The following is a 26,412-nucleotide window of genomic DNA, read 5'->3' as shown; positions in this document are numbered from 1 at the left end:
TAATTCTGTAATGTACCCGGGGTATGAGATACTGTGCTACAATAACAAAAAAATTGGGGGTACTGCAGTCACTATAACTTTGACAAATAAGCAACACTGTTTTTAGTGCATAGTGCAAGTGAATTTGGTTTGTTCTATAAAATGAAGCAACAAAAACTTCTATTAATATGATATAAATGTCAAAATATACAAGTTTTTCTTTCAAAGAATTTTTTGTGTAAAAATTTGGAAACAATATTTAGAAATGGTGACATACTTGGAATTACAAACACAGTAGCGAGAAGCAAACTTTTCCATCAGCCTGTCAATTTTCTGGGCTTCTCCTGGTAGCCGGAATCCTTCCAGAAATCTTCGGAGGGCAGACACAAAATCCATTTCTTGAAAACGCAGCTGGTCCACATAAGCATACATCACCTCCTTATTGAACCTAAAGAAATTTTACACATTAATCAAATATACTCATATTTCAATATAACTGTAAATCAGATTTTGGTGGAAGGTCAAAAGTTTTCAGCAACTTACTTTTCATTCTCTCCCAGAAAATCTCCAATAACAGTCTGAAAATAAACATTAAACACAAAAATAAATATTCTCTGCATTTCAAAAATCTTATTTTTCTAAAAAATGCAATTTAATCTCCTAAAGATTTCTTAACAAAGCAAGTTTGACAAACCTTATCCAGTCTTTCGTCTGAGTGAAAAAACTCAGCAACATCATCTGGGGTGCTTCCCAGCATTCCGTGTTCCTGTAAATACTGCAAACCTCTTTTTGGTTTTTTGTTAAACCTTTAAAACAAATAAATTCTTTAAAGTACTCTTATCAAAGCAAACAGTGTTTTATAAAACATCCACAAACATACTATAAACATAAAGTGTGCTGTTTAAAGGGGAATAACTCTTGCTACATTGACAGAGATTTGTTCTACACTTAAGGACCCTCTATACACCAGTGCAAAATGTTTTTAGGACATTGAGAAAATTATATTGTATATAGGTGTAAAATTTGAGCTTATCTATATAATGTTCAATATATGGTAAGTAGCATTTGCCCCCAGAAAAATTGTTCAAAGGGAACAATGGATCAGTGAACAGAATTCACTGTTATTTACTTCAGTATATAATATATATGCAAATGAAGTGTTCAGTTAGTTCATCTTGGCCTTTTTAAATGTTAAGAATGCTTGAATTGATTACAAATTGAGAAATACAGTGTCGATTTCAAGTTATTTAAAGTTAGATCTAAGGGCAGACCACTCTAACCGCAGAAAATTACCACAGAATCAGAACTCTTTAGTGTGCAGTGTAGAGAGGGTAATTAAGAAAAAATAGTAATGAAATAAAAGCTTGTCTTTCTCCAGACCCCTATCCATTACTGAATATCAAAGTATCAGTATCATTCAGATACATTTTATTTCTTACATCTCAATGCCTGTCTCCATTATCTCTTTCTGCTGTTTCTGAGTCTCAAACTGCTCGGGGTTATCTAGCGGAGTACTTGGTGTTTGTGCCCCATCATTAGTATTCAGTGAGTTCACACTGCCATAACTTGTCATCGTACCCTTCCCCGAGTCACTGTCGGTCTCTGTGCTAGGCATTTTCTCTTGTCCTACAAAAAAAAAAGAGTTATATTCAAATTTAATTTTTACTAAATATTGTAAAATAAACATTCTGTTCTAAAATGATAGAAAAAAAATCATTTTGTTTATATGTTATATTTAGAGTACGAGTTTCCTACTGTATCAGAGATACAGGGTGGGGCTTAAGGCGAAAGCGATAGCTCGAGCTGGGCCCCGCCCTGTATCTCCGATACAGCAGGAAACGAGTATTCTAAATGACTTGTGACATGACCTTTCTTATGACCTCGCTAATTTACATGTGTATTTGGGTATATATCTCTCAACCAATCATATGATTTTGCAGAAAGTTGATTTAGTACCCCATTTTTAGCAATCGCAACTGAAATGTCGAGTGAGGTGGACGTGCAGGTATCTATCAGTTTAAATAATTATAATTATGAGATGCATTATATAATGTGTTTCCCAAAATTTAATTTATATTTGATTGCTTAGGTTTTTTTTCCTTCCTAATTAGCTCTTGCTGACTTCTTTTAAAATCTAAGCTACAAATTTAGTGCAAAACATTTTGATACATAAGAATCATATATGGGATTGTATTTGAAGCAAAAATGTTTCAGGGAGGTCATATTCTGAGAGAAATGTCCGACAATTTCATCGACCAGTCATCATACATGTATATACAAAATTCTTGGCTCCAAATTGAAATAAACTGATGTAAGAAAGGGGGCATATTACTTTCATGTTTGATACAAAATGTAGAGGAACCAAAGGCAGATCCAGCACTCACTTGCGCGCGTCGGTATCCCCCCACCCTTTCGATTTTTTTTTTTTTTGGCTTTCGTAAATTATGTTTGCTAAACTTGTATACACTTTTAATTTATCAACACGAAATGATCACGCACATATAGTGCCATGCCTGATTATGAATCTACCCCCACGAAACTCCCCATTTTCCAGTTTGGACACTTTTTTTCGAGAAAACAATTTGTGTACTGCAACACTCCTTCCTTCCTAAAATCTTCGAATCCGCCACTGGTAACTTTTACGGTGTAAAATTCTATTCTTAATTCATCTCAAATTTTGAATAAATACTAACAGCGCTATCATGTGATTGATTCTTATGTCTATATCGTCATCGCTAAAAATAATCCTTACTGTATCATTGATATTTTTCAGATACAGTACAGTTTCTGCTCATTTGCATTTAAGAAACGCCCACTAAAAGTGTTCTGTATCGCAGTTATTGTACGGCTGACTTCAAAGGAAAATTCGCCGGGTCATGTCACAAGACCCAGATACATGTAGTAACCCAGGAAAGCAAACAAACAATCTGTCACATATTGAGGCTAAGATAATCCTTCTTTAAAGCCACTCTACATGACTGTATAATATATTACTCTAAAAATGTACAAGAATCTTCCTAAGATTTAGAAGGCCCACCTAGATTGGACTGAGAATGTGGATTGACATAAAGATCCTTGCTCCATTCAACCATACACTTCAGAACAGACACCAAGCATTCCAGGCCTTTGATTCTAATGCTCTTTTCTTGAATTGGAGTAGCACCTAAAAAGAATACATATCATTACACTTTTTTCCCTCTTGATTAACGAAATGTTTTTAGTTTCATGCCTTACATATGCACTTTATCTCGGTTAAAATGTTTGGCAAAACTTTTTTTTAGTTGTTCACAATTAGCTGGCTTTAATGTTAAACTTGTATATATAATGTAGATTACTCTTTCTATGTACAGGATGGCACATCACAGCTTGGCCGTTACTCATAGCATAAAAGTATCATTTTACCTAATCACAAAACAAATTATTCAAATTGTATACCAGCTGCGATATGGTCATATTTTTTCATCAACCAAATAATACATGTAAAGTTATTTACAAACAAAAGAGATAGTGTCAAATTTCTGGTCTTCTCTGAAGGTTTCCCTAAATCTGTGTTGTGTTGCCTGTACTCACATCCATAAAATACATGTATACATTCTGTATGGTACTCACCAAGAGCTAAAGCCTGCCTTCCCTGGGCAATCTTTGACAAGTCATTCACAAGTCTTTCAAAGATGTTGGCAAGGGCAAGATCACAGTCATAATTTAAATAAATATCCACCACACACTGTGCATCTGATAAAATAAAGAAGTCATAAAAAATAACTATTCACACTATTAGGCCAATATTTTTCTATACAATTTGTGTAAGCTCCATGAAATTTTAAAAAAACTACTCAACAAAATACTAACCTGCACAAATTCTTGTCAGAGCCTGAATGACCATCCACTTGTGTTCAAAAGAACTGCTTGGTGTCTCCAATATATACAGAAATATCTCCTTGAAAAACACCTGAAAAATGTTAAGATATGTAGTTTTTCACTGCTCAGAAAGACTAGCAGGTAACTAATATACATTGTACCTGAAATATGCAGATCTAAATTTACTGTAATACCCTGCTGATGCTAATAAAATATGTAGTATGAAATGATTTCTGTGAATGGCCTATAAAGAATATTTTTATACCCATTGTTTACCTCAATCTGCATCTTCAGATGCTGTTTGAAATTTGACAACAAGGTAAGGAATATGGCTAGGGACAGCTCAAACACTTCTGGGACCGAGCTGACTCCATTTTTGGACAGAGCCACACACAAGTACTGCTTTATGGCATTGATAAACATCTCATTAGTTTTAAAGACTGGTCCAGCATTTTGTAGAATGGATAATAAAAGTTGTAATGACAGGGCTTTAGAGCGAAGTTCATGTGACCTGTAAGAAAATAAGAGTCAATTAAAGAATATTTTGCAAAGCAGGTAAAAAGTTCAAAAATTGTAAATTTTGAGGAAAATTAATTTTTTGATTCATACTTTGGATCTGGTGGTCCATCAGCCAAAGGTTTCATGGACAATTTACAAAGACTTCTGAACACAAGGAAGGCATCCTTCTGAAGAATGTGACTAAATACCCCCTGTGTCATTTCCCCATCCACATTGCCAGACACTGTAAAATTAATATATCAAATTTATCACCCTGCTTTGCCGCTGGATAATTTCTCCCTAAATTGCATATGGGCATCAAATAAACTTTACTTATCACTTTTGAACAAAGATAAAAGAAATCAGCATAAAAATTCTAAGCCAAAAAAAAAAGAAGCTTCATGCAAAGATAAAAAACATGCTTATAAAATCTTTACATATTAGTAGATGTACATGTTTTAAATAAAACCAAAGAAGAAAGACTTGGAATATAAACAAAGACCCCAATTACCACTGAGATTGTCAGGGTTATCAGATATATTTGAAGGTGAGGCTTGCTGAGAACTTTCCGGCTGGACACCAATTTCTGTTGGAGAACCAGTTTCTTCAGGTGGCAATTGATCTGTATTTTCTACACCAAAGTTAATTCATAAAAATACAATGCTGTGAGTTGTAGAGCTTGTTAATTCTGCATTTGCTTAAATAAAGCATTAACATTCATATATAAGACTCGGTAATCTAAAAGGATAATTCTTCAGAAAGGGATAAACATGATTAAATACAAATCTGATATGTGGATATACCGGGTACTGTACATTTGTACTTTCCAAAGATTAGCTATATACATATATATTGAAGCTGATAATGTTTATTTAAGCTTTGAAGTATACAATATTGGTATATGCATCTGGGAGTGGTTTTCATTTTTTCATTGCAAGTATAAAGCAAACTAATTTTAAAATGTAATGATTTAATGATGCAGAAGATAAGGGCAGAAGGGCAATTTTTAAAAGAATGTTTATACCTCTTTTCAAAATATCACACTATTGCAATAGATTTATCAAAGATAATAAAGATACAGCAAGTTAAAATCATGATTCTGAAGCATTCACAGCAAAAAAAGCAACCACCCCAAAAGAAATTCCACTCCACCACTAAAATTCAATGTGAAGGCCACAGCTGTCAATCATACCTTTGGTGGGTGTGTCCTCTCCAGTCACCTGACTAATCATTTCCTCCAAAACCTCCTGTACAACCTCTAAAGGTGTCTCCTCTTTCTCCACCTCCTCTGGAGCTTCTTGTCTCTCATCATCTCCTTCTAAAAATTCCATACATTATCAAACAAAAAATAAGAGCACCACTACCCCCCCCCCCCCCCTTCATTATTTCTGTATTAATGCTTATCCACATAGCATTTCTCTTGGGAACTTCTCACCTTTATCTGTCCCCTCCTCCTGTTTTCCTTCCTCCACATCAATTCCTGCATCCTGAAACACAAAATGAATGCAGTCTCCTTTTATAAATGGATGTACACAATGAAAATGCATCAATTTTGATAAACAATTACCACATTTTTCATGACAAATGAATCTGATATAAAAACTCCCTTTTTGAGCTCCTTGCTAGGCGACAACTAATGTAATTCTCAAGGTTAGGTTAGCGTAAAAGACTAAAAATCAAAACTTAAAATGTAACAAACTTCTTACCTCTTTTTTGGAGCTCTTACTATCACTTCTTTCCCTTTCTTTTGCTTCCTGAGCCTTGAAAAAGAATTGAGACAGTTTTAAAAGCAATAGCAGATTTTGATTCTTGTTATTAAAAGGAAAATAAACAATTTTGATTCTTGTTATTTAAAACAAATCATTTTTTATGGTCCTATCACTTACAGCTTGAGCCTCCATCCTTGAGAAGATGACATTAAGCATCTGAGTGAGTGTAGCCTTAGCTGTAGTCTGATTGATCAGGTTTTTACTGGCCAGGTAAATATTGTAACATGTTCTAACGGTTTGAAGCACTGTGCCTTCATGTATCTCACAGGTATTTGAGGTCACCACTGTCAGCAGGGCCTATCATCAGAAGAAATGTTACAATCTCTTAAATCTTTTTCCAATGTGACAATTGCTACCAAACTCATCATTTATACAAGTCCAAACATTCATACATATGACACAATTCAATTATAAAGCACTCATCAAATATTTAATACTGGGCCTGGGATATCAAAATTTTGAATGATAAACATTTCATTATTATCATTATTATGTTCTTTCTTATCAAAATTTGACCCCTGACCTTGATAATTTGTAGCTGCACCCCTTCATCAGTCTGTGGGCCATGGAAACAGCCACAAATGGTCTCCACGATTCTGTCAATCAGGAGCTTGCCAGGGGTCGTGCTGTCCACTGTGCTTCCTGTCAGGTGTCCATAGGCTATCAATTTCTGGAGAGTAACCAAAACATGCTCATATTCAGATAATAATACTTAATCCTACAGTATTGGCTCTATGATAATATCAGTTTTTAGAATAATAAAGATGTCAGAATTTTTAATCTTTTACAAGTCAAATATTTTTGTTCCACATATTCTTCGTATCAAATTGATTTAAATTTCAAATAAAAAAAATATTCACACATCTTTATTTTCAATGATAAATATTGACAATACCTGTAGACAATCTAATGCTATGTTGACAATTCTGGCACATTTTGATTGGCAAGCTAATTCAAATGGCAGGAAATACTTGTCGGCCTCAACAAACCCTGCCTTCTTGGGCTGTGGCAAGGCTGATGAGGGCTGGTTCCTTAAAAGGAAATATAATTTTTATTGTTATAACCTGAATTATTGTTAACATTGCTGGGAAAAGAAACCAATGCAAATAATTAAAACAAAAAAAAAATCAGTTTCTGAATTTAAAAAAAATATATAAAATGGCTGCTGCAAATTTTGAATAGACTAATCAGGCTAGTCTTGACTTAGTTAGTCTACTAACCTGACTGAATTTTTATGAGCTGGTCCATACTTGATTTTATATGCTATATTTTGATTATGATTATCTTCGTTTGTATATTAAAGACTTAAAATCAAGAAAATCAGGCGACATACCCATTCGAACTGCTATCATCCTTTAACTCTTCTGAAATACAAGAATAAAAATATCAATATGTTTAAAAAAAATGGCCAACTTATTCATGTATGCCCTAATAAAAATAAGTAAGACTTACTTATTTTAAAAATATTTTAATCAATAATGATGGCCTAAGTATACTTATTAAGTATACTTAGGCCATCATTATTGATTAAAATATTTTTTGTTTCATGTACTCCGACCCATATTCTCCAAGGTGGGTGGGTAGGTTTTTATTTTAATTTTCTTATTTTTGGAATTCTCTAACACAATGATACATTATGAAAATCACAGATCTATATATTTATTCCTTCATGGCTCTTACTAAACTTCATCAACACAGTTAATATGTTTGTAAAATGCAGCAAAAATCAAAAGAGGACATATGGAGAACTAAAGTTTATAAGCCAGTCAAATGATCTGTATTTCCCCATAAACAAAAAAAAAATAATAATAATATATAAAATTATTTAAAAAAAAAAAAACTAAAAAAAAAATGTGAACAGGTAGGGGCAATTTTGATGGGTCAGTACATCAAACAAAACATTTTTTATTGTTGGCCTTATAAAAGAATTTATGCATAAAAATGATAGTAAAGAGGGAAGAATGTCTAAAGTAAAATGCATTATAATTATTTCAATGGGAGGGAGAGGAAACATTTTCAGGGTATTATATAAAAAAATTGAGAAGGTAATTCTTACTGATTATGTACATCATGATGACTCAGAAAAACCCAAGAGTATTAATGACACAATGTCTAAATCAGAAACTTCTATTAATAAACATTATAGCCTGACAAGGTTATTTCAATTTTTATTTTTTTATCTAATATTTTACTATGAAATCTAGCATATGATATTGCATCATTTAGCTTTAATAATTATGAAAACAATAATATAGTCTGAGTACCTTTAAATTTATTGCACAATTTTCACACCATGTTCATGTTTAAAGGTTGCAGGGATTGATTTTTTCTATTAATCAAATATGTGTATATATTTCAATTTCAGGGAGTTTAATGTGGTATACAACTCAACTCTGTTGCAATAAATGTTCAACCAGAACAAAAAGCTTGAAACTCTCTTCAGTGCTTTATGGGTTTTCTGTGTTCAAAAGATCTTTTGAAAATTATAATCATATGGCTCTGAATCATGGCCACATTCTACTTTTAATTAAAGAAAATCAAATTCTCTTACCTTATAACTACATATGCTACACATACATTATACGAGGGGCATTTCAAAAGTTCTGGCAACTGATATATAAAATTTTAACTACGTTACGGATTAAAATGACTCTGATAACACTGTAAAGCTTAGGTAAATATGCATTAGTAGTGACGTCATTTTACATTCAAAATGACGTATAGGTATGCTAAAATGACGTCATAATTAGGTATACTCTGTATACTGGGCGTAAAAATGACTGATAAGGAGAACAATTTTTTTGTTGAGCAAAGAGCTTAATGCAAAATTCGCTCATTGCTTGGCTTTACGGCAACAGAAATAAAAGCCGATTTAGATGTACTTTATAGAGAGCATGTTCTTTCATATCGAGCAATAGCAAGATGGGTAGTTCAATTTAAAGAGGGTAGAAAATCAATTGAAGATGACCCCCATTCGGGGCGTCCAATTTGTGCATATGGCAAAAAAGAAATTGTTGCTGTTCAAAGTACGATAGCTGATGATGCTAGATATACAGTTGAGGAAATAGCAGACTTAACTAACATTAATACGTCAGCAGTTTTTCGTATTTTAAAGGAAAACTTAAAGCTTAGGAAAGTCTGTGCTAGATGGGTGCTGCATCTTCTCTCGGAAGAGCAAAAGCGCATCCGGGTAGAAATGGCTTCACAGTTACTAACAATTTATGAAGATTGTGACCAAAGGGGAATAAATGAGATTGTAACTGGTGATGAAACATGGATATATTTTTTTGAACCGGAAACTAAGCTCAATAATAAAGTTTGGATTGGTGAAAATGATACAAGGCCTCAAATTGCACGCAGAAACCGGTCTGTCCGGAGAGTAATGTACGCCATATTTTTTTATTCTAAAGGCCCTGTTGCTCACGTTCTGGTTCCAGAACACAGCAGTGTTACTGGTCAATTTTATGCAGAGAATGTCTTGTCTCAGGTTGTAGAGCACTATAAAACGACCTGACCAACAACTGGTACTAGAGGAATAAAGCTCCTCCATGACAATGCACCTGCCCATAGATCAGAGGTAGTAACCAAATATTTAAAGGAAATGGTATTGCCGTTTTACCACATCCACCCTACAGTCCTGACCTAGCTCCATGCGATTTTTGGTTGAATGCCGTTATCAAAGAAGCCCTCCGAGGACGGCGATTTGAAAGTCGTCATGCAGTCGGAAGTGTCGTATTCCAGTGTATGAAGTGTATACCGAAAGAGGACTATAGGGCAGCATTTTCCACGTGGATTTCAAGACTGAAAAAGTGTGTCCAGGTCAATGGAGACTATTTTGAGGGATTGATATAATTTAATTTATGATAATGACGCTCATTAATTTACCACACACCAGTTGCCAGAACTTTTGAAATGCCCCTCATATAAGTTCAAAATTTGATAGAGTCAATAAAAAGAATTAAATTTGTTTTTAATGCAATGATCAAAACTTACATTAATATTATACATTTATTGACTGAGTTCGAGGGCAACATGCATTTTGTCAGACCCAAGAACCAAACTTTGCCTGAGGTCATTAGGCTGAAGGTAAACAGTTTGGTTTGAGAGGTCGACAAACCGCATTTTGCCCGAGAATATAGTCAATAAATGTTTTGTTATACCTTTTACTTTTTATTTTGACATACAGTTGAACTTCGGTATCTCGAACACGGATATCTCAAATACTATGGATACGTCGAAGTGATTTTGAAGTCCCAAATGCTTATTCTTTAAGTATTTTACCCTTGATATCTCGAATCCTCAGTTATCTCTAAGTATTTTCTCGGTCCCTTTGATTTTGAGATAACGATGTTTGACTGTATTTTGTTTACCCGCACTGCGGTTTAAACTTGGTCAATTCCGTAAAGTTCTGTTGAACTCCAAAAAATGTAAATAAGATAAGCTGACCCCGCCCACACTGTGACGTAAGCTGTCCAACGTCTCATCGACAGGTCCAATATCTTGCTCTGCGGTCAAACATCGATTTTTTATGACCGCTCAGTAAAACATTGGAAATGTTAAACTTTTTAAAACTAACAAATCATATAGGATACAACTTTTAAAGGTATAACAATAAAAACTGGCATTCAAAAAAGGCCCTTGTCTCCCTTTTCTCCCCCAAAAAATGTTTGAAATACAGAGAGCTATGACATTGTGAACACACAAACATGGGATGTAAGAAACATTGGGTTACTAATAAATATATATATATGAAATAATTAAGTTTTAACTTTTGGTTAATCACAAAGTTTGAACAATGACTGTCCTCATTTTCTGTAACTATTAATACCATCATTTTTTATAACGAGCGCAGTGAGTGGCGCAAAGCGCCGCTCGTCACTGTGAGCTCTTAAAGCAATGGCTGGGTGAAGAGAAAATTCGGCTTTGCACATTGATCCAAATGATTTTTTTCTGCAGTTACCTGTGGTCCCATAATGCTTAGCGAATTGCATTCTCGTCGCAAATTACCTTCTCGTGATAGCAACAAAAATTCAACAAAAAATAAAATCACCTTGATTTAATGGATATATAGCAGATGAATAGTAGATTAAACATTCTTGATTAAAATTAGTGCTGATCAGACTCTGTTTTGGTAATGCAACATACATACGACGTCATATGATGTCAGAGTTTAGATGACTAGCAAAAATCATGTGCGGTTTGACAAGCCCGATCTAAATTAAAACTGAAAGGTATCTGCACTCGCCCTAACGGTCGCACCATCAACATATTACACTTCAATCTAATAAATATTACATCAAGCTGATCAAGTTAATATGTCATGTTTATTTTTAAGACAACTCTTGATTACCATGATTACAAGGCCTATAGTATTGATTTCATTTCACATCACTTATGCTTGTTATTTCTTCCAATTTTTGATAATAAATGGTATGCATATAGCTAGTGTGCAACATAAAAGTCCATGTAGGTAACCTACTTGCATGGGGTCTTACCTAAAGCAACTTCACAAGCTTTTTTCAGCTGTGAATGATACGACTTCTTAATCTCCTTGTCACTGAGGATCTTCTCTAATGCACGGGTAAGGAACATATCGTGTGGCTTGGTGCCGGCTGTCATTCTTAAACTAAAACATCTGAACACATTAAAGCATGTCAAAATTCTATGAAATCAAACAGGTATGCTGTACCCGGTTCCTCCTTCGTCATATTTCTGTCCACCATGACAGCTGTGATCACGTGGTCATGTTTTCGGGTGGTACAGACTTGCTTATAAAAAATACTGTTGCATCCTTTGCAAATTGAAGATTCTTAAGATTAAATTTGCCACAATGTCAGTCAATGGATATTTTTATTTCTTTGTTTTGGAGTATTACACGACGCATTTTCTTCGTGGACCATTTACTGCGCCCCTACTCTTCCTGCAGGTGGCGCTGTTTTTCCTCATTAGCCAGAATGGACTCGAAAAATGCTCTGAAAACCTGGGAGTTAAGTAATAACGTTGAAAATGTCAGCATTGACGAAATATACAGATATGACAAGAAACAGCAACAGGATATTTTGACAGCCAAACCATGGGAGAAAGAGTAAGAAAAATCCTTTCAGTTTGTGAATAACATTTATATCCCATTGCAAGAGATGACAGGATGTCAAAAATAAAACTGAAAACGCAGTTCATAGAAATATTGAAAATTGTAATTTGGATATTAAAAATCATAGTTGACTGATGTATCAGGGGCATATGAACCCGCGGTTTCATCTTTATCAAGTGTCATTCAATGATTTTAGTCAAGCAATCCCTCTTTCTTCTTCACTAGCTAGCCAGGTGTTTCTTATCCAGGTTGGGCACACCCAACCAAATGGTCATTTATTCCCCATTTGGTGGACAATCTCCCATATCGGAGGCAACTTTTACTGACCAAATGGTTGACTTTTTTATTCTATTCCAAATTTTATTAAAATAAAGCAAAAGCGCATTTGCATAGGCATTGGGGAATTTTAGTGAACATATTCCTCGCACAATTAACACAGTTCGGTCGATTTTCAATGTGCAATTTCTCCGTAACTTTGTAAAAACAATACCCATAGTTGTCCGTAACAGCCAAACTTTTTGATCAATCGATCAAAAAAATTTTGATTGTGTCTAGTAGGATAAAAATTCTATTTTATCCAGTGGTTTAACTCTTGATAGGTTAACTTTCAATCGCTCTTTGGATCTTTGTCAATATTTATCTCCATTAAATCCCGTTAAACACAGGCTCCTCAATTCTTTACTGGTATGGTGGGCACTTATTGCTATAAAGTTAAATTTTTCTAGACTTGAACGTTATATCTTTTGTTAATTTTCTTTTACGATGAAGTTCCATATTCCATGCGACCTTTTGAGGTTTAATATGTATATTACTGATGAATTTAAGATATTTGATAAATAATTTTCAATAAAAGATTTACAAAGTGACTTTTGCACTTATTCTTGTTTTTGTTTCAAGTGCATCATTTTAAAACAATAATTATATCATAATCTAACTTCATTTACTAATTTTATAAAGAACAAAGCCATTACGTACAAAATAAACTAAATAAAGGCGAAAACTTATTTTTCTTTTGATTTCCTAATTGAAAATTAACACAAATGTGCCTCCAAAGTTAAATCCGACTGACCAGGTTAAAAACAGATCATCGTTTTTATTGGTTTGCATAATTTGATTGGTTGCCCGGATAATCAAAATAGAAAGTAAAGAACATGATTGACAGGTGCAGCATCTTTGGAGAAGCAGGGAATTTCCTTTTTAAGTAAAAACTGAGAAACGTTGCACTTGTTTACGTACGTGATGTTTTTTGTCAAATTTTTGAACGACTGCGCAAAATATTACACGTTGAATTTCCAGTTTTTTTCACTCAGAACACCGATAAATATCTATATTTTATTCCACATTGTTTAAAATTATGCGCCATTCTATGGAATAGAACACAACAATTTTTCTCTCCCAAATGGTCAGTAAAATTCATCTCCGATATGGGAGATTGTCCACCAAACGGGGGATAAATGACCATTTGGTGGAGTGTGCCCAACCTGTTATCTGGAATAGGTCCTTCGGATGAGACCGAATAAACCGAGGTCCCATGTCACAGTAGGTGCTGGCACGAAAAAGATCCCTCACTGCTCAATGGCCGTAAGTGCCAAGTATAGGACAAAATTTGCAGCTCTCCACCGGCAAGTGGTGGCGTCTCTATATGAGTGAAAAATTCTCGAGAGGGACGTTAAACAACATGCAAACAAAAACAAACAAACTTATCTGGAATATCTGCTCCACTCCCATTACTTAAAAACAGTTGGCCTACAGTGCTTTCGGAATGACTTTACTTTAACAGTCCACAGAAAAAGTGCTAAAATATAGTGTCTCCGTAGGCGACTTCAATTTATATGAGATCCTGGAGCGATTGAAAAAAAATAAAAAGTATGAGGTTTTAAGCCTTTTTGACCCCAAAATCAAATTCTACGATTTTAAGTTCAGTTTAAAACTTCATTTTTAAACAAAGTTTTCAACTGCGTTCTGTGAAGAAAGGTAACAGATATTGTTTATTCAGTGAAAAGGAGACAAAAAATAATTGTCAAAGAAGCATGTGCGGTGCATGCTTAGTGCTGTATCTTTCGTACTTAGCCATTTTTTTTCATGTAAACAAACCAGCGAAATGTCATTGAAGCTGAATTAGATCTTGCAAAAAATACAGACGCATCTTAATTTTTTAATTATCTAAAAGAACAAGACACAAACCCTAAGGATGGATGCAAGACTAACCCTTATCAGTTGAAAACTTCTGCAGGAATTAACCCAAATCTTTCAGGTGGGTGCAAGACTAACCCTAACCAGTCAAAAAATGTGCAAGCCAATTGAGTGACATAAATCTTACGTCATAGTGCAATGAGCGCATGGATCTGGGGACCGGTAAAGTCAAGTCTACCCGTGCTCTCAAAACTTCGGTATTGGTTATGTCATAATATGAATCTTATTTCCATTCACATAAGTTATGTCATAAAAAAGGTTTTAATATTGAACAAATTATTAAAAAAAATTATGAAGGAGGGATCAAATGATGATTATTTGATATGTTTTATGGTGCCACCATTGGGGCAAGCACAGTTGTATGCCATAAAAAACTTTTACATAGCTTACACTTTAAACATTGATCTGCCTGATCTGATACAGAGACTGTACTAGGCTTTCTAATTGTATCAACATCTGTTTTTCTTTTTAACAGTCCACATTACTTCAAGCACATTAAAGTTAGTGCTCTTGCCCTTCTGAAGATGGTTATGCACTCAAGATCGGGTGGAAATCTAGAAGTGATGGGACTATTACTTGGTAAAGTTGATGGTAATACAATGATTGTCATGGACAGTTTTGCCTTACCTGTGGAAGGGACAGAGACCAGGGTGAATGCCCAGGCTCAGGCATATGAATACATGGCTGCATATACTGAGGCAGCCAAACAAGTATGTCACCTTTTAACTTGTATTTCCATAAATATGTTGTTATCAATTTATGTTCATGGTTTTAGGTCTTTTTAATTGAAATTGACATACAAGTCTAATCTTTTTGGCTTTCTTGGACCAAGATTATGGAAACTTATACATTTAAAGGTGTCCCTAGTCTGTTTGTCTGTAAACAATTTTCAAAACATTACTCTTCAACAGTATTCACTGAATGTCGATAAGTAGACTACAATACAATATTCAATTCTTTGTACATGTACTGCTTTTTGATTTTGATGAACTGTATTGTCATAATTACTAAGAATAGAATTTTCTGTGAAAAACTTTTGAAACACTACCTCTCCCACAGTTTTGATCCAATTAAAAAAAAGATACATATTTTAAATAGACTCAAAATTCAGTCTGTCAGTTTGAGTTTGTCAGTTAGTTGTAGCATCACAAATATCATCACGGTATACTGTCCATATAATTATTTTTTTAAAAAACAATGTTGATAGTAACTACATATTGTTATTGTTTATCCATACACATACATTCAAACCTCATTATCCCAAAAGGCAATTGGACTGATATGTTCAATGATTCATGACATCCATTTTAAAAGTGGTTGGGATTTATTAACTCACTTTGACATATCTATGTTATTCGAGGGATCAGAGTTCAAGATTACAAAGTTCTTCGACTGTACTTGTATTTTTGATATGTATGTGGTTTTTATTTTCTGATCTTTAGGTAGGGAGACTGGAGAATGCCATTGGTTGGTACCACAGTCACCCTGGTTATGGCTGCTGGTTGTCAGGAATAGATGTCAGTACACAAATGTTAAACCAGCAGTTCCAGGAACCATTTGTGGCTATTGTGGTAAGTCATTTATGAAGATTTTGCACAATTTTTGAGATTTGAACAGAAGTGATGTTTTTATCCTCTATTTATAAAAGACTAAATAAGAATTTAAGAGCTTCACAGTACAGTGTATTCAAGAAAAAAAGGTTATTGTTGATTACAGTCAAACCTTGGGACAAGATTGAAGGATTCAATATAAAAGGTTATTAATAAAAAAAAAAAACATAAAGAAAAAGTGGTTGAGACTGCCACATCACTTTCATATCTCTGGTATTCGAGACATTGGTGTTTGAGATAACAAAGTTCAACTACATTGTATATGTATATATTAGATAGTAAATTACACTGTAAACCTAATTTTTTTTTCATATTTGCAGGTAGATCCAGTGAGAACAATATCAGCTGGGAAGGTCAACATAGGGGCATTCAGAACTTATCCCAAGGTAAAAAGTTCAGATATAAACAGATACACATTAATATACTCAATGTACATGGGGTTTTTGTGCAGGTGAAAGTAACAGTTAAGATGATTGAGAAAAAATAAAACCATGCAATGTAAGGCTACTGATATTCATTATGTATTAACAGGGCTTCAAACCCCCAGATGAGGGCCCATCTGAATATCAGTCTATACCTCTAAATAAAATAGAAGATTTTGGAGTACATTGCAAACAGTAAGTAACCTGGAATGAATTTGCATTTGCTAAATTTTTCCCAGATGAAAGAATAAAAATGATGGGTAGGACAGTTCAAGAACATTGGATGATTTTACAAACACTGTAGAGCTGTAGAGGTACATTTTTCATGTGGGATTAATTTACGTTATGTACGTGGTTACAAAATTTCCAGGGAAATTTTTTACAGTGTATTTAAATTGCATTTAAGACATACAATGGTTAACCGAGAAAAATATGCATAAATTTCTACCTGCAGATTGAAGAGAAATTATGATTCCGCAAAATTATGACCCTGTAGAAAAAGTATGTTTACAGTATCAAGTACAAAAAGGGGAAGGGAAAAAAGTATAGAAAGATCTTCATTATAAATTCAACCAGAAATGTGACAATTTAATTGTATTGGTTGGAAGAATTAAAGTTCACACACTTAACAAAGCAATTGATAATGTTGACTTTTAACATTAATTTAGCTAAATATTGGGGTGATAGTGGGAATTGGAACACAATTTTCTTTAACAGGTTGTTTTTTCAGTATTTATTTTCTATCCATGCATTACAGTGAATTAGTCTAGATAGATGTACTTAGAGAGTTTACTTATTTTTCAGCTATTATAGCTTAGATATGTCCTACTTCAAGTCCGTGGCAGACAGAAAATTATTGGAATCTCTATGGAATAAATACTGGGTTAATACGCTCAGTTCATCCAGTCTTTTAACAGTAAGTTCATCTTACTTTATTTTTATTTTTCTTCCTAGGTCAACTTTCATCCTCCCCCTAATTTTAACTCTTGAAATTTGTATTAATTGTGGAAATACATGTATATGTTTGGAAGATTTATCCATGTGAAACATAATTTTCAATAACTTGTAATCTTTAAATGTTTTGTATAATATGGTAAGCTTTTTTCTGCACTTTTGTTGTAATAAGAAGAAATGAAATGATAGGGATAGATTATTTTTGCTTTCAATACAAAATTTGTTTATTGTTCAGAATCTCCATGTCTCTATTCCTGATGAGAATTTGGTTCTTTGTTTAGAATGCCGACTACACAACTGGTCAAATTTTTGACTTGGCAGACAAACTAGAGCAGTCCGAGGTCCAGTTGTGCAGAGGAGGGTTTATGTTGGGCATGGACACACATGAAAAGAAATCAGAGGATAAACTCGCCAAAGCAACTAAAGATGGGTATGATTTTTCCTGCAGGCAACAGAAAAATGTATCATTGATGTACATGTAATGGGAAATGTATAATGTTTGGAGAGAAATTAGGAAATTAGGTTCAAAACTGAAACTTAATGCCAGAATAAGAAACCAAAGGTCATATTTGACTTTTGGTTGGTTGTCTTTGTCATTCTGTCTGTTTGTGACAATTTCATTTCAGATGATATCTCAAAAGTGGTACTGTAATGAAATTTTATATCTTAACTCCTTATGACTCAAAGATTTGATGTCAAAAGGTCAAGGTTATTGAAAGAGTAAACATTGTACTTTAGTTTGTGGATGGTATCTCTGAAAGTAATTCAGGGTTTGCAATAAAATTACATAGCACAAATTCCTTATGACTTGAAGAGGACCCCTATTGATTTAAGGTCAAATGTTCAAGGTCAGAAATTCAAAAATTACATAAAATAGTTCATGATGCTAAGTGTATTTCTCTTTGAGCATTTGAAATGAAACATAAAGTGATGACTGTTTCTGACTTTAAAAAAAAGTACTGGTATATGATTTTGAGGTCAAATTCATATACGTAATGGTTTACTGTAGTTTTCAGATGATATCTCAGAAAATACTTTCACTTTTTGCAAAAAAAATCTCAACTCTTTATGACCTAAAGCAGACTCCTATTAATTTTGAGGTCAAAAGATCAAAGGTCTAGGTCTCAAATTCATATTATTATACTGCGTAACATGATATAATTAGTTCTTTTTGAGCTTTTGAAATGAAACTCAGGGTTGACTTTTATAGCTTAAAAAGACTCATGTTGATTTTTAGGACAAATGGTCATAGGTCAAGGTCACATATTTGAATATGGTATGAAGTGGTTTACATATTTCCTTCAACACTGTCTCTAATGAAAACACAACTGCCAATGATTCCGAGTTGAAAGGGTCAAAGGTGAAGGTCAAAAACTTGGATATCGTTACAGATTATTTCTGACTTATATCTCAGATAAACCTGTCATTTAATGGAGGATATAAATTCTTTGAATTAACTTGTTACTTTAATTTTTTTTCAAATATAGCTGTAATATTATTTTTATCAAGTTTTGCTATGGAAAGAGAGAAAATTGAAGATGCATATATTTCACTATTTGGTACTTTGTAGTATAGAAACACCACTGATTACCTATATTTCAAATGACTTGAACTTCATTTTAATTTCACAATGATTCTGTATTTGTACACTGGACTAACAGTAATTTTTATCATGAAAAGAACAAGACATCTTTTGAGTCTTGGATAAGGAACTGGGAAATCATAGTAAATAGTGAATTGCACCCCACCCACCCCAACACACACCCTAATACTTTTTGATTTTGTACATTTAACTTCTGATGTTCAGTCATGTTACATTTTTGTAGATGTAAAACTACAATGGAAGCAATCCATGGCCTGATGTCACAAGTGATCAAAGACAGACTATTTAACCAAGTGCACACTTCAAAATGATACCTTGTCCTTCTGTATAGTGTTTCTAGTGTACAATATTGATGATTTACTAAAGGACTCCAGAATTCAATGAACAAGGGAGAATCAAAATGAAGATCATGTGAATTTCTTGTTACCAGTATATTCATTGTTTACATGTATGTATTAAATTAGAACATTTTATATATTCTGTGTTTTCATTGAAGACTTTTATCTTAATGTACTTACAGTACAGTAAATGTAGACAGTACATGTACGAGGGCTGTTCGGGAATTATTGAGACATTTACTTTTACTCCATAAAGGCCAGAGATACATTCATGAAACTTTGTCAACATTTTATAAATAACAAATAAAAGAAATGTGCAAAATTTCTAATTTATAGGATAATTAGACAAGTTCATGTGAAATTATAAACATGCATATGTCTATCGACCTGGAGCAGCATCGCTACGTCATTTTAACGTCACATCAGCCAGAGATGTTTTTGCAAGTGAAACGATCAGGAAGCGTTTACTCTTCTTTCTCTGTTATCACATATAACATTCCAAAAATCAAACTGTCTCTTTCCTTAAACAATTCTTTAAAAAATAAAATTAAAAAAAATGTGTGCTGGTGCTACCTCAGTGTTAAAAAATACACAAAGTGTCATATACAGGTTGAATTAGCATCACGCAGTACTGATTTTTGCACAGCGGGTCAACGTTATTTACTCCGTAATAATTGATGGTCATCTGGAGCTCTTGTTTTTACTCTTGTTGAATATTTTGTAAAAATAAAATATATACCAATGAAAAAATAAAACCCTTAGACACTTTTTTTGCATTGTTATTGTTTTAGCAGGTCATTTAGTCTGGAAAAAGAGTTCTCCATAGGGCTACACAAAATTAAAGGTATGCTCGCTGCGCCGCCTTGACGTCAAATTCCATTTTGTCGTCGTTCTCAGATTTCTATGCTGCGCTTAGATTTATTTATGATCTCCGTATTTCTGATCGAAATTCTAACAAACTTGCATAAAATGAAGTCAAAATTAAATTGAAAAACTATATACATAAATTGAATTATTTTCGCGCTTACTATGAGTCCACCGGGAGTTTGAACGTTGGTGTAACATATTTTCAACATCTGATTTCGTGACTGTGCCGGGTACCCCTACCATTAACACATTAATATACCACTGAGAAGAAGAAATAAAATATTTGTAAAATATTTTTTGCTTTTATTAATTTTTATTATATGTCAAACGTATATGCAAATTTTCACCAAAAGACGTTCATTAGAAAAAAGAATATACACATTGTCTCAATAATTTCCGAACAGCCCTCGTATACATTGATTTTATTCCAACTTTACTTGTCAGTTTTACAAATGTCAAGGTCAGATTTGTAGATTAGATAATAAGGGCTTTGAGAAATTCAAATTTCATTAAGACACTGCATTCTATTCTGTACTTCATTTAGAAACCTTCATGTTGTGAAAACGTTAAATACTGAATGTTTATGTAATTGGTCTCTTGTATTCTGCTTCAAAATTATTGGGGAAAAAAAGAAACAACATGTTTGATAGACTTATATAATTTATTTCATGAGACAGTTGGTCAGATATGATGTAAATGTTATATGCTCAAAATTTAAAAATGTTTTAAAAAAAAAAAAAGCTAACCACATAAAAACACAAAAGGATTCTTCAAACAATGTTGGAGTTCAATTTTGAAATGGACTCGAAAGACTTCACCACTACCAGCATCAAAATGATTCATTTTCCTGTTAATTGAACAAATTGTGTTGGATTGTCACCCATGTGAGCTCAATAGACAATTTACTGCATTAGTGCTATATTAACAAGACAATATAAATTAAATATGACACCCTAGTGTTCCCCTTGTTATATATCTTGGTAGGGCTAATTGCAGTTTAAAGATACAGTATCAAAATGTTAACTGATGAAAAAATATTGATTTATAAATAAAAAGTTTTCAAACACAAGTTCTTAGAAATGTTTTAAATAACATAAACTATTCATCGCATCCTCCTAAAAAATATTAAAATAATGCAAACAATAGATAAAAGACAAAAACAAATCAAATAAGTTTACAAATGCCTCAGGTTAGCTAAGATATTCATTAAATCAGTATAAAATAAGTACAAAAGTTTAATATTAATAACACCTGTACCCTATTATACAAATTATTTTCTTGTAACTTGGTTTACCACACTCATTCTATGCACACAAACAACAAAACTACACACACATACAACTACTTCCATAATATCATTCAATCCCTTTCGGCAAGAATAAATTTTCTCTTCTTCTGGCAAGACATACATATACATGTTAACACATTGAACTGGTATGTACCGGACTTTAAACTACTACTCTGATACTCTGACTACATAGAGAAAGTTAATGGTGTTTACTAGCAACTTTTGCAGGTGCTTTGTCCACAGAGATCAACATATTTTCCTTCAATTCACACAAACACAGAAAGTAGACTATGATATATATATATATATATATATATATATATATATATATATATATATATATATATATATATATATATATGTATATATATATATATATATATATACGAGGGTTGTTCGAAAAATTCGTAGACGATGTCAATCTTTGTTATACTACTTCCAAGAAATATAAAATAAGCACAATATCGTGTAAAAATATTTGTTTTGTTGATCTGTGAAATTTCATTCCATACAATTTGATGGAAATTAATTTATTTCATTTTAAAACCAACATGTTTTGTAACCACGGTGCACACTTAAAAGCAATGTAACGTCAAAAACATAGCGTCAAGAGTTTCTTAAAAATTCTATCCCTATACATTCATGTAGTATAGCCCAATACCCACCTATTAAAAAACTTTTTCAATCACTTGACATTTATTTTTCTAACAATTGTTCTCGTGTTATAATTTCCTTTGTTAATGTTTAATTTCTTTTACCGCTTAACTGTGCTTTCACAAGATCAGCAACTCTGAAGCGCCTACATCTTTCCATGACGTCCCAACTTTTAAAAGTTTTCGTTCAGATTTTTACAGTTAAACCGTTTCTTCACAGATTGTCCTTGTCCGATACAGAGTCTCTGTCACTCAAATACCGCCTCTACCATTTACAAACACATGCACTACTCGCTTGTGGCATAGTTTCTGATTCATCCAACATTTTTAGCGTTTATTCAGGATTATCCCTGAGTATAACACAAAACTGCATCGTTATCTGCTGCTCCGTGACGTTCTACAACGTCATCTTTTTGTCGTTTCAATGAGGACTACCTATCTTCTCAAATTGATTTCTTTTTACCGAAGCAAAATATTAAGCCATAATTTGGAAAACGAATCGATGTAACAGTTCTTAATTTAACCGTCTAGGATTTTTTCGTTTTTGCTCCATTTTACAGAGAAGATGACTACAGACATTATTTAGTGCATTGTTTGTAAAATACTTAATTTTGACCTGCGCGGCGATCCTATTTTTGCTGTTTTTAATTCTGGATAAGTTTTAAATAAATCATGATATTTTTGAAAAATTTAATACAAATCATTTAAATTTATTGTTAAAATATTTCTACCAAATTTGGATAACATATGACGTTAAATAAAAAAGATATGACAGAAGTCCACGAACTTTCCGAACAACCCTCGTGTATATATATATATATATATATATATATATATATATATATATATATATATATATATATATGTATATATCACTTGCTGTGTTCATGTTACTGGTATCAGGTTATAAAAGGATGATGATAAAAACATTTCATTTCTGCCCATCTGATTTTGAGCAATCTTGGAAGTTTGGAAACAAATTTGATGCCAATGAAATCATACAGAACTAAAAAATCATGTTGAAAATTATTCCAATCTTTATGAATGTATAGGAACCAACTTGAGAAGGAAAATGTGTATGACATAGTTAATAAAATTGCATAAGTAAATGACAAGATTAAACTTCCTGTTTAGAGAATTGTTATGGAAAACAAAAAATAAAGGACGGAAGATTTAAGATTTTACATTGGAGAACATGAAACCCTCAATGAAAGTCTACTTTTGCCAAAAAAAAGTCAGCATCTGGTTCTACATAAGAGAGTCAAAGGAAAACATTTTAAAACAACTATTTTTAGGCTTTGACATAAATTACTTGTCAGTAAATGATAATCAGACATTTTTGAGATCCTGTTTCGGTTCATAATTAGGATTTTGATAAGCCTGAGAAGCTGCTGGTTCACTGAAATGTTCTGTGTCAAATGCATTCTTCTCTTTCACATCTTGTTCCCTCTTCAGCAAGTTCCCTTTCTTGCTTCGCCTGCAATGTTGGACATACAATTGAAAGGGTATCCTCAAAAAGAGAGGGTGTCTTTAAAAGATTACAGATTTTTTTGAAAAGTTAATTCAATTAAATTTTAAATATTGTCTGAAAATGGTATGAAAACAACATATATTATTAACTTGGCAAATTAATGTACATAGTAACAACAGGCAGATAAAAAGAATGCACACAAATAATTGCAAGGGATTCCAACTATTGGATGTCTGGAATTAATTTGATTTCATCTTTGACAGAATGCTCGTAATAATGTTTGGTCATCTATAATCTTACCTTCTGATATACACAACATAACACACGACCAGGACTAGTATGATAAAGGCCAACACACCAACAGCTATATAGATGGCCAACTTCTTGTCTTCTTCCTGCAATTTAAAAACAAAAATTTGATAAAACATTCCTGCATGTATACCAATTTTTCACTATTTAAAATTTGTTTATAATCCATAACCTGGATGTTTTTTCTAAGGACAGGCCCCTGGTAGCACTAGACAAGCACATCTATCAGCGGATGTTTTGGAAAATGATTTATAGTTCAACAGTGTTTGAGCTAACCGTTTATTTTCCAAGCATAACTTTTCAAATGGAGAAAGCAGTACATGTGCAGTGTAGCAGATTTAGATCACTGTAAATCACTTTATTCGCAAGAACTTTATTTCTTCGTAATTATGCGAGACTGTCTGCTCGTGAAAACTTAATTCTCATGTATATTTGTAGTAATTAAGATTATAAAGAACAATAACCAAAGTTATAATTATCAAATGATCATCGTGAGAAAATAAGGTGTCGTGAAAATTTGGTGATCTACAATAACTTGATCGACTTACCTCTTCTGGTGGGGGTACTGGAGCCCTGGAATACAGAGTTTTCCCTGCTGTGTTCAGACTTCTCTCCAAGTCAACACGCTTGGGTGACTTTAGGTTCTCCACAGGCTCATCATCAGTTCGCTGGACCGTGTAATCCACAACCGTTACATCATCCCTATAATGTACATCAAGAATCATTCATAATTCTACAAATGAATTCCCCCCACTTACTGTTAGAAAATTTCAGGATCTATGAAATCTTACTCATGCAAATAGGAGAGGAGGGCAGATGGTGGGACAACCAATGAAATAGGGCTCAAGGAGGGTAACCATAAGGGATAAAGAAAGACACAATGGGGATGAATAGGAGATACAAGAGAGTGCGATTATCATAACCCCTAACATGCTAATCACTCAAATTGGTTGATACATACCCATCACTTTTGGTGTTATTTAGTTTAGCATCTGTTTTAATATGGTTCTTCATAACATCTGTTCATAAATGAAATAAAATACATCAAAACAACATCCAACAAGATTTTTCTCACACAGCTGTAAGTAGATAGTTCACTCAGATACACTAAATTATGATGTTAGGAGACTGAAATTTCAAACTCACTGCCTTGATAATTTCAACACAAAATAATACACAGCAATTAAGGGAGTCTATAAATGTTTGGGATTTAAATTCTTCACCTTGGTTTTCTTTAGCAAAAGCATCTTTAATGGCATCAGATATCTTTTGCTTTTCACTCTGGTCTGTTTTTCCTTTTAGCTGTAGGGTCCCTGCAAGTTTTGGGGAACATCCACAGGGGGCAGCACCTGCCTGGGTCAGAGGTTGGGTGAGGTCATGACTTGAGGGTGTGTCCACAAATGATGAATCAGGTTCATGACCTTCCAGAGCTACTGTGTATTGAACAGGTGTAATCTCCTTGCTGTAAAAAAAGAAACGTCAATATTATATCAGGTCCATAAAAAGATCCATCAAATAATAACTAGCAATTTACTATGTCTTAATTAATGTCCTACTGTAACTACAAAGGAAATGGCTCTTACTTATCATTGCCCACTAGTTTTGTTTTAATGGTGGCACTCTCTGTTTCTCTCTTCTGTCTGCTTGTTAAACTCTTTATTTTTACTGTGAACTTCTGACCATCTATGCCTAAATTGTGTGATATATAAAACTGCTTTAATTTAAAAAAAAATGTATAAATCTACCAGCAGCATTCCATCATCTTAATATGATCAAACTGAATGCATCTTACTCTGCTTGAATATGTGTCATTAACTCAAGACTACGGCAGTAATATTGGAAGCAATCCGAAATATTCTCAGAGTCTTAAGCAATGTAAAATATTCTCAGTGTCTTAAACAACTAAAATTAATCATGCGAGTCAGTGTCTGATTCTATTCCAGTTACACATACTTTTCTTTAATTTAGTGCTGAAGGAAATTCTCTTGAAAAGTAAGACTAGTGATATGAAGAAATGGAATTACCTGGATTCTTGCTTGTCCATACAGATTTAAGAGCTGTATGAACTTTAGTGACTTTTATGGAAGTCTGTGAACCTAGCAGGTACTCTTTTCTGGCCTTCTTAGCATAACATGGACACTGGGCTTTGTTCACTTTCTTAAGCTCTGCTTCAATTTCAGCAAAAGATGGTGATGACACCTTCAGAGATTCCGGACTGGAGCCATTGATTTTGATGGTGTATGTTAATTTTGTGACACGATTCCAATTGTCACTGACATATCTGTGTGTACTATGTGTAGTAACTGTTACTGACCCTATAAAATAATTTTTTAAAAAAGTTAAACTGATGGATGCACCCGAAAACTTCTTTTTGTATTAAGTTGGTATAAGGAAATTTTACTTTTCTGCTATAAGCCAAAAACATTCTGTGAATACCAATTCAAATCAAGGATTCAGTCATGAGAATCCAAATTGACCTCGCAGATGTATTAATTTGAATTCACCTTAT

General features: G+C 33.3%; 3 protein-coding genes across 7 annotated transcripts in view; 1 reads left to right on the top strand and 2 right to left on the bottom strand.

Annotated features, from left to right (window-relative positions):
* Positions 1 to 11,839, bottom strand: part of LOC133190154 (brefeldin A-inhibited guanine nucleotide-exchange protein 1-like) — a 31,100-nt gene extending 19,261 nt beyond the window's left edge. For all 5 annotated transcript variants that reach the window (XM_061325631.1, XM_061325632.1, XM_061325629.1 and 2 more), the window contains exons 1-18: positions 11,600 to 11,839; positions 7,438 to 7,468; positions 7,000 to 7,135; positions 6,628 to 6,774; positions 6,222 to 6,401; positions 6,042 to 6,095; positions 5,771 to 5,822; positions 5,528 to 5,653; positions 4,847 to 4,966; positions 4,447 to 4,579; positions 4,114 to 4,348; positions 3,829 to 3,928; positions 3,589 to 3,711; positions 3,017 to 3,142; positions 1,419 to 1,605; positions 674 to 785; positions 523 to 557; positions 257 to 427 (exon numbers count right to left, since the gene is read on the bottom strand). In XM_061325631.1, the coding sequence (XP_061181615.1) occupies positions 257 to 427; positions 523 to 557; positions 674 to 785; positions 1,419 to 1,605; positions 3,017 to 3,142; positions 3,589 to 3,711; positions 3,829 to 3,928; positions 4,114 to 4,348; positions 4,447 to 4,579; positions 4,847 to 4,966; positions 5,528 to 5,653; positions 5,771 to 5,822; positions 6,042 to 6,095; positions 6,222 to 6,401; positions 6,628 to 6,774; positions 7,000 to 7,135; positions 7,438 to 7,468; positions 11,600 to 11,723 (2,192 nt within the window). In that variant the 5' untranslated portion in view covers positions 11,724 to 11,839. The remainder of the gene's footprint in view (positions 1 to 256; positions 428 to 522; positions 558 to 673; positions 786 to 1,418; positions 1,606 to 3,016; positions 3,143 to 3,588; positions 3,712 to 3,828; positions 3,929 to 4,113; positions 4,349 to 4,446; positions 4,580 to 4,846; positions 4,967 to 5,527; positions 5,654 to 5,770; positions 5,823 to 6,041; positions 6,096 to 6,221; positions 6,402 to 6,627; positions 6,775 to 6,999; positions 7,136 to 7,437; positions 7,469 to 11,599) is intronic.
* Positions 11,840 to 12,014: 175 nt separating this feature from the next.
* LOC133190153 (COP9 signalosome complex subunit 5) lies at positions 12,015 to 19,452 on the top strand. Its single transcript, XM_061325628.1, has 8 exons — positions 12,015 to 12,189; positions 14,864 to 15,098; positions 15,831 to 15,959; positions 16,319 to 16,384; positions 16,530 to 16,615; positions 17,225 to 17,336; positions 17,656 to 17,804; positions 19,201 to 19,452. The coding sequence occupies exons 1-8, from the start codon at positions 12,059 to 12,061 to the stop codon at positions 19,286 to 19,288; spliced, it is 996 nt and encodes a 331-aa protein (XP_061181612.1). The 5' UTR covers positions 12,015 to 12,058; the 3' UTR covers positions 19,289 to 19,452.
* A 3,752-nt stretch (positions 19,453 to 23,204) lies between these two features.
* LOC133190156 (uncharacterized) overlaps positions 23,205 to 26,412 on the bottom strand; it is a 101,570-nt gene continuing 98,362 nt past the window's right edge. Inside the window, exons 57-63 of the mRNA XM_061325634.1 lie at positions 25,928 to 26,218; positions 25,487 to 25,592; positions 25,127 to 25,365; positions 24,865 to 24,922; positions 24,452 to 24,605; positions 23,895 to 23,989; positions 23,205 to 23,600 (exon numbers count right to left, since the gene is read on the bottom strand). Of these exons, the coding sequence (XP_061181618.1) occupies positions 23,453 to 23,600; positions 23,895 to 23,989; positions 24,452 to 24,605; positions 24,865 to 24,922; positions 25,127 to 25,365; positions 25,487 to 25,592; positions 25,928 to 26,218 (1,091 nt within the window). The 3' untranslated portion in view covers positions 23,205 to 23,452. The remainder of the gene's footprint in view (positions 23,601 to 23,894; positions 23,990 to 24,451; positions 24,606 to 24,864; positions 24,923 to 25,126; positions 25,366 to 25,486; positions 25,593 to 25,927; positions 26,219 to 26,412) is intronic.

This window comes from Saccostrea echinata, unplaced genomic scaffold, assembly GCF_033153115.1.
Source record: "Saccostrea echinata isolate AGI-Se365-2 ecotype Australia unplaced genomic scaffold, CSIRO_AGI_Sech_v1 ptg000022l, whole genome shotgun sequence".
Taxonomy (NCBI): Eukaryota; Metazoa; Mollusca; class Bivalvia; order Ostreida; family Ostreidae; genus Saccostrea; species Saccostrea echinata.
This window is presented reverse-complemented; position numbering and strand designations above follow the sequence as displayed.

Bases quoted from the DNA above. Each gene is read 5' to 3' on its own strand.
- LOC133190153 (XM_061325628.1), top strand. From the start codon at position 12,059: ATGGACTCGAAAAATGCTCTGAAAACCTGGGAGTTAAGTAATAACGTT. The intron at 12,190-14,863 runs GTAAGAAAAATC...TCTTTTTAACAG, and splicing joins GCCAAACCATGGGAGAAAGA to TCCACATTACTTCAAGCACA. The intron at 17,337-17,655 runs GTAAGTTCATCT...TTCTTTGTTTAG, and splicing joins GTTCATCCAGTCTTTTAACA to AATGCCGACTACACAACTGG.